At 47.0% G+C, this 12500-nt stretch overlaps 1 protein-coding gene and 1 long non-coding RNA gene across 2 annotated transcripts in view; both read left to right on the top strand.

Moving 5' to 3' along the window:
* The window catches only part of LOC121328970 (PDZ domain-containing protein 4-like), a 21760-nt gene extending 11542 nt beyond the window's left edge, over positions 1–10218 (top strand). The window contains exon 2 of the mRNA XM_041274126.1: positions 9952–10218. Within this exon, the coding sequence (XP_041130060.1) occupies positions 9952–10218 (267 nt within the window). The remainder of the gene's footprint in view (positions 1–9951) is intronic.
* Positions 10219–11341: 1123 nt separating this feature from the next.
* LOC121328386 overlaps positions 11342–12500 on the top strand; it is a 1173-nt gene continuing 14 nt past the window's right edge. The window contains exons 1-3 of the long non-coding RNA XR_005951676.1: positions 11342–11465; positions 12018–12116; positions 12452–12500. The exon at positions 12452–12500 is cut by the window's right edge and continues 14 nt beyond it. This is a non-coding gene — a long non-coding RNA (uncharacterized LOC121328386). The remainder of the gene's footprint in view (positions 11466–12017; positions 12117–12451) is intronic.

Below are 12500 nucleotides of genomic sequence, written 5' to 3'. Positions count from 1 at the left end.
CGCACGTACTTCCCTCGAGCCTTTTTTAACCCGCCTCTATTCCTCAGGACCAACCCCGAACACAGTAGCACGTTCCCTTTAGTATGCAAACCCCGTCCCGGTAGTCAGTGGATCACCAATCCCAGACTGACAGGTATCCTTAACTTCACTTGACTCCAGTGGCTGGAATTTACATACTCGTACTTCCGCCCCTCACCAAGGTGCCGCCCCTCAAAAAGATGACTTTTGCCATGGTCACAAGACCTTGGTAAGGGAAGTCCCGAGTTGGTTTGATGCCTTCTACTGTTGGGAGGCTGAATTGCAGACCGAAACCCCTTTGACTCATCACAAGCCCAAACTCTGGTCTGCTTGACTCAGTCTCTTCTAGTTTCAATAACACTGATGAAGGCACTAGAGCCCAAACTCTGTTCTGCTTGACTCAGTCTCTTCTAGTTTCAATAACACTGATGAAGGCACTAGAGCCCAAACGCTGGTCTGCTTGACTCAGTCTCTTCTAGTTTCAATAACACTGATGAAGGCACTAGAGCCCAAACTCTGGTCTGCTTGACTCAGTCTCTTCTAGTTTCAATAACACTGATGAAGGCACTGGAGCCCAAACGCTGGTCTGCTTGACTCAGCCACTTCTAGTTTCAATAACACTGATGAAGGCACTAGAGCCCAAACACTGGTCTGCTTGACTCAGTCTCTTCTAGTTTCAATAACACTGATGAAGCACTAGAGCACAAACACTGGTCTGCTTGACTCAGTCTCTTCTAGTTTCAATAACACTGATGAAGGCACTAGAGCCCAAACGCTGGTCTGCTTGACTCAGTCTCTTCTAGTTTCAATAACACTGATGAAGGCACTAGAGCCCAAACGCTGGTCTGCTTGACTCAGTCTCTTCTAGTTTCAATAACACTGATGAAGGCACTAGAGCCCAAACGCTGGTCTGCTTGACTCGGTTTAGTTTCAATAACACTGATGAAGGCACTAGAGCCCAAACGCTGGTCTGCTTGACTCAGCCTCTTCTAGTTTCAATAACACTGATGAAGCACTAGAGCCCAATCTAAGGTCTGCTTGACTCAGCCTCTTCTAGTTTCAATAACACTGATGAAGGCACTAGAGCCCAAACACTGGTCTGCTTGACTCAGTCTCTTCTAGTTTCAATAACACTGATGAAGGCACTAGAGCCCAAACGCTGGTCTGCTTGACTCAGTTTAGTTTCAATAACACTGATGAAGGCACTAGAGCCCAAACGCTGGTCTGCTTGACTCAGCCTCTTCTAGTTTCAATAACACTGATGAAGGCACTAGAGCCCAAACGCTGGTCTGCTTGACTCAGTCTCTTCTAGTTTCAATAACACTGATGAAGGCACTAGAGCCCAAATGCTGGTCTGCTTGACTCAGCCTCTTCTAGTTTCAATAACACTGATGAAGGCACTAGAGCCCAAACGCTGGTCTGCTTGACTCAGTCTCTTCTAGTTTCAATAACACTGATGAAGGCACTAGAGCCCAAACACTGGTCTGCTTGACTCAGCCTCTTCTAATTTCAATAACACTGATGAAGGCACTAGAGCCCAAACGCTGGTCTGCTTGACTCAGTCTCTTCTAGTTTCAATAACACTGATGAAGCACTAGAGCCCAAATGCTGGTCTGCTTGACTCAGCCTCTTCTAGTTTCAATAACACTGATGAAGGCACTAGAGCCCAAACGCTGGTCTGCTTGACTCAGTCTCTTCTAGTTTCAATAACACTGATGAAGGCACTAGAGCCCAAACGCTGGTCTGCTTGACTCGGTTTAGTTTCAGTAACACTGATGAAGGCACTAGAGCCCAAACGCTGGTCTGCTTGACTCAGCCTCTTCTAGTTTCAATAACACTGATGAAGGCACTAGAGCCCAAACACTGGTCTGCTTGACTCAGCCTCTTCTAGTTTCAATAACACTGATGAAGCACTAGAGCCCAAACGCTGGTCTGCTTGACTCAGCCTCTTCTAGTTTCAATAACACTGATGAAGGCACTAGAGCCCAAACGCTGGTCTGCTTGACTCAGTCTCTTCTAGTTTCAATAACACTGATGAAGGGACTGGAGCCCAAACGCTAGTCTGCTTGACTCAGCCACTTCTAGTTTCAATAACACTAATGAAGGCACTAGAGCCCAAACACTGGTCTGCTTGACTCAGCCTCTTCTAGTTTCAATAACACTGATGAAGGCACTAGAGCCCAAACGCTGGTCTGCTTGACTCAGTTTAGTTTCAATAACACTGATGAAGGCACTAGAGCCCAAACGCTGGTCTGCTTGACTCAGTCTCTTCTAGTTTCAATAACACTGATGAAGGCACTAGAGCCCAAACGCTGGTCTGCTTGACTCAGCCTCTTCTAGTTTCAATAACACTGATGAAGGCACTAGAGCCCAAACGCTGGTCTGCTTGACTCAGCCTCTTCTAGTTTCAATAACACTGATGAAGGCACTAGAGCCCAAACGCTGGTCTGCTTGACTCAGTCTCTTCTAGTTTCAATAACACTGATGAAGGCACTAGAGCCCAAATGCTGGTCTGCTTGACTCAGCCTCTTCTAGTTTCAATAACACTGATGAAGGCACTAGAGCCCAAACGCTGATCTGCTTGACTCAGTCTCTTCTAGTTTCAATAACACTGATGAAGGCACTAGAGCCCAAACGCTGGTCTGCTTGACTCAGCCTCTTCTAGTTTCAATAACACTGATGAAGGCACTAGAGCCCAAACGCTGGTCTGCTTGACTCAGTCTCTTCTAGTTTCAGTAACACTGATGAAGGCACTAGAGCCCAAACGCTGGTCTGCTTGACTCAGTCTCTTCTAGTTTCAATAACACTGATGAAGGCACTAGAGCCCAAACGCTGGTCTGCTTGACTCAGTTTAGTTTCAGTAACACTGATGAAGGCACTAGAGCCCAAACGCTGGTCTGCTTGACTCAGTCTCTTCTAGTTTCAATAACACTGATGAAGGCACTAGAGCCCAAACGCTGCTCTGCTTGACTCAGTTTAGTTTCAATAACACTGATGAAGGCACTAGAGCCCAAACACTGGTCTGCTTGACTCAGTCTCTTCTAGTTTCAATAACACTGATGAAGGCACTAGAGCCCAAATGCTGGTCTGCTTGACTCAGCCTCTTCTAGTTTCAATAACACTGATGAAGGCACTAGAGCCCAAACGCTGGTCTGCTTGACTCAGCCTCTTCTAGTTTCAATAACACTGATGAAGGCACTAGAGCCCAAACACTGGTCTGCTTGACTCAGTCTCTTCTAGTTTCAATAACACTGATGAAGGCACTAGAGCCCAAACACTGGTCTGCTTGACTCAGTTTAGTTTCAATAACACTGATGAAGGCACTAGAGCCCAAACGCTGCTCTGCTTGACTCAGTCTCTTCTAGTTTCAATAACACTGATGAAGGCACTAGAGCCCAAACGCTGGTCTGCTTGACTCACTCTCTTCTAGTTTCAATAACACTGATGAAGGCACTAGAGCCCAAACGCTGGTCTGCTTGACTCAGTCTCTTCTAGTTTCAATAACACTGATGAAGGCACTAGAGCCCAAACGCTGGTCTGCTTGACTCAGTCTCTTCTAGTTTCAATAACACTGATGAAGGCACTAGAGCCCAAACGCTGGTCTGCTTGACTCAGTCTCTTCTAGTTTCAATAACACTGATGAAGGCACTAGAGCCCAAACACTGGTCTGCTTGACTCAGTCTCTTCTAGTTTCAATAACACTGATGAAGGCACTAGAGCCCAAACGCTGGTCTGCTTGACTCAGTTTAGTTTCAATAACACTGATGAAGGCACTAGAGCCCAAACGCTGCTCTGCTTGACTCAGTCTCTTCTAGTTTCAATAACACTGATGAAGGCACTAGAGCCCAAACACTGGTCTGCTTGACTCAGTCTCTTCTAGTTTCAATAACACTGATGAAGGCACTAGAGCCCAAACGCTGGTCTGCTTGACTCAGTCTCTTTAGTTTCAATAACACTGATGAAGGCACTAGAGCCCAAACGCTGCTCTGCTTGACTCAGCCTCTTCTAGTTTCAATAACACTGATGAAGGCACTAGAGCCCAAACGCTGGTCTGCTTGACTCAGTTTAGTTTCAGTAACACTGATGAAGGCACTAGAGCCCAAACGCTGGTCTGCTTGACTCAGCCTCTTCTAGTTTCAATAACACTGATGAAGGCACTAGAGCCCAAACGCTGGTCTGCTTGACTCAGTCTCTTCTAGTTTCAATAACACTGATGAAGGCACTAGAGCCCAAACGCTGGTCTGCTTGACTCAGTCTCTTCTAGTTTCAATAACACTGATGAAGGCACTAGAGCACAAACGCTGGTCTGCTTGACTCAGTCTCTTCTAGTTTCAATAACACTGATGAAGGCACTAGAGCCCCAATGCTTATCTGCTTGACTCAGTCTCTTCTAGTTTCAATAACACTGATGAAGGCACTAGAGCCCAAATACTGATCTGCTTGACTCAGTTTAGTTTCAATAACACTGATGAAGGCACTAGAGCCCAAACACTGGTCTGCTTGACTCAGCCTCTTCTAGTTTCAATAACAGTGATGAAGCACTAGAGCCCAAACGCTGGTCTGCTTGACTCAGTCTCTTCTAGTTTCAATAACACTGATGAAGGCACTAGAGCCCAAACACTGGTCTGCTTGATTCAGTCTCTTCTAGTTTAAATAACACTGATGAAGGCACTAGAGCCCAAACACTGGTCTGCTTGACTCAGCCTCTTCTAGTTTCACCTCAGTAATAACACTGATGAAGGCTCCAGTCTTGTCTGCTTGACTGAGTGCCTCATGGTCTCGCTTCGGGAGTCATGGTCTCGCTTATCTTGTTTCAAGCCCGTTAAACATGACTGCCGTCATGTGATTAATGTGGGGTCGGAGTTCAACCTTCATTACTGTCGTGAGCGAACGCCTTTCTGCTTATTGAATGAAGATAGCGTCACGCCTTCATAAATCAAGAGACAGGGATGAGAAAAATGAGAGGAATATTTTCAGTGCATTGAATGGAAGCAGTCGGGTCAGATAGAGAGACAGGGAATGGAAAGAAGGAAAAGACATGAGAGGGAGAGAGAAAAAAGGAAGATGGGAAGGAAGGAGATAAAAACCTGATGGCTATTTACGTCAGTTTGAGTCGTCCTTTTCAGAAAACAAAAGGGGGAGAGAGAGAGAGAGAGAGTCAGACTCAGCAGTCAGTCTTTCCACTGATGACTCCTCCTCACTCTGCTCTCACTTCGCCTCAATGCCTCTCCCGCTTCGGAACGCTCCAATCTCCCCTCGCAAGGGGGAGGAGAGAGAGAGAGAGAGAGAGAGAGAGAGAGAGAGAGGGAGAGAGAGAGAGAGAGAGAGAGAGAGAGAACAGCCCTCGCTCTCTCTGCTCCCGCTAACCTGCACATCCCGTCCTACCCACCAGGATGCACCTCGAGTCTCTCCAGCCCTCTCCTTACTATTTCTACCCTCGGTAGACACTCCTCCTCTCTTTTCATCCTTCGGCCCTCCTCCTCCTAACTTGGTCGCTTAGCAAACTACCTGAACCACTCAAGCAACTCACTTAGGGAGAGTGTCCACCCCTCTCTGCCCTCATCTCGGCCTCCTCTCCTCTTCACCCCCTCCTCACTCCACCTCCCTACCTCTGACCCTCTACTCCTCTCTCTCTCTCTCACTAAAACCCTCTAATCCCTCCTTACTGCTCGCCGGGCACTCAACACTCTAACGCCTACAGTCCCTCAACGCTAATTACTCTCCGCTCCCCACTCATCCCTCCTTTCATCAACACCCCAACACTCCCACGTTCTTAGAGACTCTCGAATGGCTCTCACCTCCCCCTACTGCTCTACAACCCTACTCCTGAGGAGAGAGGGAACATGAGAGAGAGAGAGAGAGAGACAGGAAATGCATTCCTGTGAGTTAGTGTGGCCCTGTCATTAATCTTGAGAGCGAGAGGGAGGGGGAGGAATGAAATGTCTGTGCTTTACAATGCTTCCATATGCTTTACCAGACCTCTATGTGCTTTACAATGCTTCCCTATGCTTTACTAGACCTCTCTGTGCTTTACAATGCTTCCCTATGCTTTACCAGACCTCTCTGTGCTTTACAATGCTTCCCTATGCTTTACCAGACCTCTCTGTGCTTTACAATGCTTCCCTATGCTTTACCAGACCTCTCTGTGCTTTACAATGCTTCCCTATGCTTTACCAGACCTCTCTGTGCTTTACAATGCCTCCTTATGCTTTACCACACCTCTCTGTGCTTTACAATGCCTCCCTATGCTTTACCACACCTCTCTGTGCTTTACAATGCTTCCCTATGCTTTACCACACCTCTCTGTGCTTTACAATGCTTCCCTATGCTTTACCAGACCTCTCTGTGCTTTACAATGCCTCCTTATGCTTTACCACACCTCTCTGTGCTTTACAATGCCTCCCTATGCTTTACCACACCTCTCTGTGCATTACAATGCCTCCCTATGCTTTCTCAGACCTCTCTGTGCATTACAATGCCTCCCTATGCTTTCTCAGACCTCTCTGTGCTTTACAATGCTTCCCTATGCTTTACCACTCCTCTCTGTGCTTTACAATGCTTGCCTATGCTTTCCCAGACCTCTCTGTGCTTTACAATGCTTCCCTATGCTTTACCAGACCTCTCTGTGCTTTACAATGCTTCCCTATGCTTTACCAGACCTCTCTGTGCTTTACAATGCTTCCCTATGCTTTACCAGACCTCTCTGTGCTTTACAATGCCTCCTTATGCTTTACCACACCTCTCTGTGCTTTACAATGCTTCCCTATGCTTTACCACACCTCTCTGTGCTTTACAATGCTTCCCTATGCTTTACCAGACCTCTCTGTGCTTTACAATGCTTCCCTATGCTTTACCAGACCTCTCTGTGCTTTACAATGCTTCCCTATGCTTTACCACTACCTCTCTGTGCTTTACAATGCTTGCCTATGCTTTCCCAGACCTCTCTGTGCTTTACAATGCTTCCCTATGCTTTACCAGACCTCTCTGTGCTTTACAATGCTTCCCTATGCTTTACCAGACCTCTCTGTGCTTTACAATGCTTCCCTATGCTTTACCAGACCTCTCTGTGCTTTACAATGCCTCCCTATGCTTTACCACACCTCTCTGTGCATTACAATGCCTCCCTATGCTTTCTCAGACCTTTCTGTGCTTTACAATGCTTCCCTATGCTTTTTTCTTTTTTACACTGTGCTGTGCTTTCACTGTAGGACATTTTTATAAGGGTTAGTTAACCCTGTTTATTTTATTCTGCAGCCCAGAGGCAGTGCAGGGTAGCGTCGCTCTGCCACTAACGAGCTTGTAAATTAATTAATGGCGCGGCGTGTTTGTCTTGCCGGTGGCTGGATCTCATTAGTGAAACTCGACACTCGTTTCCTCTCTCGTGGAATCACTATTAATTGCAGCAAGCAGTAGTATCCATGTACTGAAGCTCTCACCTCACTCAATTCACACAGGATTCCCCCCCCACGCTTTTCCCATGGCTGTGCTGTGCGTATCTCAGAGTGCTCCCTGGCTTGTCATGGTGTGGAGTCTGTCTGGAAGCAGAGTTCTCTCACATTATATCACTAGCTTACATATCACGCATTGCCGAAGAAAAATAAAGCTAATCAGAGGTGAGAAAAGGGATTTTAAAGATGGTCAGCGCTCCTTTAAAGAGAGGGACCAGTGATCCTGTTAATAAAGCTACTGAGAGGTGAGAGAAGGGATTTTAAAGATGGTCAGCACTCCTTTAAAGAGAGACACTTCTCTCTGTACATTGTGTGTGTCTGTTTTTTTCAGACTGTCCTTCTTGTGTCATTTAAGCTGTGATGCTGTTTCTATAGCAACCTGGCAGCTTTTTCTCTCTTCTCTCTCTCTCTCTCTCTCTCTCTCTCTCTCTGTCTCTCTCTATCTCTCTCTTTCTCTCTCTTTCTCTCTCGCTCTCTCTCTCGCTCTCCTGACATATTAAGATGTACAGTGTGTTGCACTCAAGCTGTTTATTTCTGTGGCACGCTGAGCGTTAAATACTGCAGGGAGAGAGAGAGAGAGAGAGGAAAGAGAAAGAGAGAGAGAGAGAGAGAGAAGAGAGAGAGAGAGAGAGAGAGAGAGAGAGAGAGAGAGAGAGGAGAGAGAGAGAGAGAGAGAGAGAGAGAGAGAGAGAGAGAGAGAGAGAGAGAGAGACAGCTCAACCCCCTCCTGTCTGATAAGGCCATTCACAACACATTCATTTGACATTTTTGTCGAATATATTAATTTCTTAAAATATATTTATTTTTTATTGAAACAACAATGTGGAAGTTAATATGACCAGTCATTCTGGTCTCTTATACCAGTTAATATGACCAGTCAGTCCTGGCTCTTATGCCAGTTAATATGACCAGTCAGTCCTGTCTCTTATGCCAGTTAATATGACCAGTCAGTCCTGTCTCTTATGCCAGTTAATATGACCAGTCAGTCCTGTCTCTTATGCCAGTTAATATGACCAGTCAGTCCTGTCTCTTATGCCAGTTAATATGACCAGTCAGTCCTGTCTCTTATACCAGTTAATATGACCAGTCAGTCCTGTCTCTTATGCCAGTTAATATGACCAGTCAGTCCTGTCTCTTATACCAGTTAATATGACCAGTCAGTCCTGTCTCTTATGCCAGTTAATATGACCAGTCAGTCCTGTCTCTTATGCCAGTTAATATGACCAGTCAGTCCTGTCTCTTATACCAGTTAATATGACCAGTCAGTCCTGTCTCTTATGCCAGTTAATATGACCAGTCAGTCCTGTCTCTTATACCAGTTAATATGACCAGTCAGTCCTGTCTCTTATGCCAGTTAATATGACCAGTCAGTCCTGTCTCTTATGCCAGTTAATATGACCAGTCAGTCCTGTCTCTTATGCCAGTTAATATGACCAGTCAGTCCTGTCTCTTATGCCAGTTAATATGACCAGTCAGTCCTGTCTCTTATGCCAGTTAATATGACCAGTCAGTCCTGTCTCTTATGCCAGTTAATATGACCAGTCAGTCCTGTCTCTTATACCAGTTAATATGACCAGTCAGTCCTGTCTCTTATACCAGTTAATATGACCAGTCAGTCCTGTCTCTTATACCAGTTAATATGACCAGTCAGTCCTGTCTCTTATACCAGTTAATATGACCAGTCAGTCCTGTCTCTTATGCCAGTTAATATGACCAGTCAGTCCTGTCTCTTATACCAGTTAATATGACCAGTCAGTCCTGTCTCTTATGCCAGTTAATATGACCAGTCAGTCCTGTCTCTTATGCCAGTTAATATGACCAGCCAGTCCTGTCTCTTATACCAGTTAATATGACCAGTCAGATATTGCACATTGTTCTAAATACATTGATAGACAGGAATGGCGAAATATCACAGCATTGGCTAACCTGTCTATCTGTCTCCCTGCCCCTCCCTCTCCTCTCCCTCTTCCCTCCCCCTCTCTCTCTCCCCACTCTCTCTCTCCCCTCTCACCCTCTCTCTCTCTCTCTCCCCTCTCCTCTCCCCACTCTCTCCCCTCTCCCCTCCTCTCTCTAGAGGAGATAGAGAGAAAAAGTGAGGGTATGAGTGGAGGGAGGTAGGGAGAGGAAGACAGTGTTTCTCTCTCTCCCTCTCTCCCTCTCTCTCCCTCTCTCTCTCCTCTCTCTCTTTCTCTTTCTCTCTCCTTTGTCTCTCTGAAGGAGAATTCGGGGAGAGGGAGAGAGGTGCCCCCGCCCCCCCTCTCTCCCCCTCTCCCCCTCTCCTCTCTATCTCTCTCTCTCTCTCTCTCTCTCTCTCTCTCCCCCTCTCTCCCTCTCTCTCTCTCCCTACCTCTCTCTCTCTCTCTCTCTCCCTTCTTCTCCCTCTCTCCCCCCTCTCTCCCTCTCCTTCTATCCTTTTCTCCCCCTCTCCCCTCGCTCCCCTCTCTCCCCTCTCCTGCCCCTCCCGAACTCCCTCTCTCTCTCCCAGGTGAATGGGAAGGAGCTGTCTCGTCTCTCCCAGCAGCAGACTCTTGAAGTCCTGCGCAGCTCCAGGGACCCCCTTGTCATCCAGGTCCTGAGACGCAGCCCAAGGAGCAAAGGGGGTGCGGTTGGGGGCGGGGCGCTGCAGGATTTTATTGACAGCGGAACCCAGACTGACATCACCTTCGAACACATCATGGCTCTGAGCAAACTGAGACCCCCCTCCCCACCCCTGCCCCCTGCAATCGAGCCATACTCACTGGCAGAGCTGTGAGTCAATGCACTGTTTATACAATGCAGTGTGTGTGTGTGTGTGTGTGTGTGTGTGGGTGTGTGTGGTGTGTGTGTGTGTGTGTGAGTCATGCAGTGTGTGTGTGTGTGTCTGAATCAATGCAGTGTGTGTACACTGCAGGCTACTGTACTGTAAATATACACCATGTGTGTGAGTACCCCTGACCTCTCCCTCTCTTCCTTCCCTGACCCCCTCTCTCCCCTCCCCTCCCCTCTATCCCGCTCTCTTCCCCTCTCCACCCTCTCCTTCTCTCCCCCTCATCTCCCTGCTCTCCTCTCCCTCTATCCTCTCCCCTGTACTCATCTCCCCCTTTCATCCCCTCTCCCCTCTCCCTCTCTGCACTCTCTCCCTCATCTCCCCGCTCTCTCCCCCTCTTGGGGTAACGAAGGGGGGGACGGATCCCCTCTCTCTCCTCTCCTATCTCCCTCTCTCCTCAAAATGATATAGCCAAAAAAAGTCTGTACCAGAAGCCATAACACTAGTACAGTAGCATCAGAGTTCATGTTAGGTCACTATATGGATAAAACTCCAAAGTGGTGTGTTAACAAGGGAACATTATTCAGCAGCTTTCACTGGACTCTATGGAGCTGAGTGAGTTCATTCTATATAGAGGGTGTGTGATTCAATATGTTAACAAGGGAACATTATTCAGCTGCTTTCATTGGACTCTATGAAGCTGAGTGAGTTCATTCTATATAGAGGGTGTGTGATTCAATATGTTAACAAGGGAACATTATTCAGCAGCTACCATTGGACTCTATGAAGCTGAGTGAGTTCATTCTATATAGAGGGTGTATAATTCAATATGTTAACAAGGGAACATTATTCAGCAACTTTCATTGGACTCTATGAAGCTGAGTGAGTTCATTCTATATAGAGGGTGTGGAATTCAATATGTTAACAAGGGAACATTATTTAACAGCTTTCATTGGACTCTATGAAGTTTTACTCAAATTTGAGATTACTGAACAACGCACGTTGTGTGTAAACACACACACGTCACGCACGCAGCACACCACACGTAACACACGCATGTTCCATGTGTGTGTGTGTGCGTGTGTATGTGCGTGTGTTTGTGTGTGTGTGTGTGTTTGTGTGTGTTTGTTTGTGTGTGTGTTTGTGTGTGTTTGTGTTCCAGTGCTCCTCTGGATCATGAGTACTACGACCCCACTGACTATCTGGATGGCAGCCGACATGAAGTGGATCGGACAGACGATCTGGAGTACGAGGTGAGAGTCGCACTGGCAGAGCAACACCTGTATATACAGCGAGTGTGAGAGCGTGAGAGCACAAGACAACCCCTGTATATACAACGAGTGTGAGAGCGTGAGAGCACGAGACAATCCAGAACGAGAGGAGTCCGTTCAGCCCAGCAGAGCTTGTCTGGTTCCCAGCAACTGATTGAGCTCAGAACTTTGTCAAGTCAGGTCTTAAAGGCTGTAATATTCCATGTATGGGTGTGATATTCCCTGTAAGGCTGTGATATTCCCTGTAAGGCTGTGATAGTCCCTGTATGGGTTTGATATTCCCTGTAAGGCTGTGATATTCCCTGTAAGGCTGTGATAGTACCTGTAATGCTGTGATATTCCCTGTAAGGCTGTGATATTCCCTGTATGGGTGTGATATTCCCTGTAAGGGTGTGATATTCCCTGTATGGGTGTGATATTCCCTGTAAGGCTGTGATATTCCCTGTAAGGCTGTGATATTCCCTGTATGGGTGTGATATTCTGGCCCTGGTGTTTCCCCCTCAGTTTCAAACTTCTGTTTTGTCCTCCCTCCAGGAGGTGGAGCTGTACAAATCCAGCCAACAGGACAAGCTGGGCCTGACTGTATGCTACAGGACCGATGAAGAGGAGGATCTGGGTATCTATATCGGGGAGGTGAGACGACTGTGTGTGGGTGTTACTGAGACTGTGTGTGTGTGTCTTGCTATGTCCGTGCGTGTTTGTGTATGTGTGTGTGTGTGCGCGCGTCAGTGTGTGTGTGTCTATGTAAGCACAGACACACACACACACACACACACACACACATACACACACGCACACACACGCACACATAGACAGACAGACAAACACATACACACATACACACAGACACACAGACAGACAGACAGAGAAACAGGCAGGCAGGCAGGCAGCAGGCACTAAAGCAGACAGAGAGAGGAGAGAGATGGCTAATTCACTCATATTCAGAACTTTCTCTTTTTTTGTCTCAGGTGAACCCAAACAGCATCGCAGCCAAGGATGGGAGGATCAGAGAGGGGG

The sequence above is a fragment of the Polyodon spathula genome, chromosome 16 (assembly GCF_017654505.1).
Source record: "Polyodon spathula isolate WHYD16114869_AA chromosome 16, ASM1765450v1, whole genome shotgun sequence".
NCBI lineage: Eukaryota > Metazoa > Chordata > Actinopteri > Acipenseriformes > Polyodontidae > Polyodon > Polyodon spathula.
This window is presented reverse-complemented; position numbering and strand designations above follow the sequence as displayed.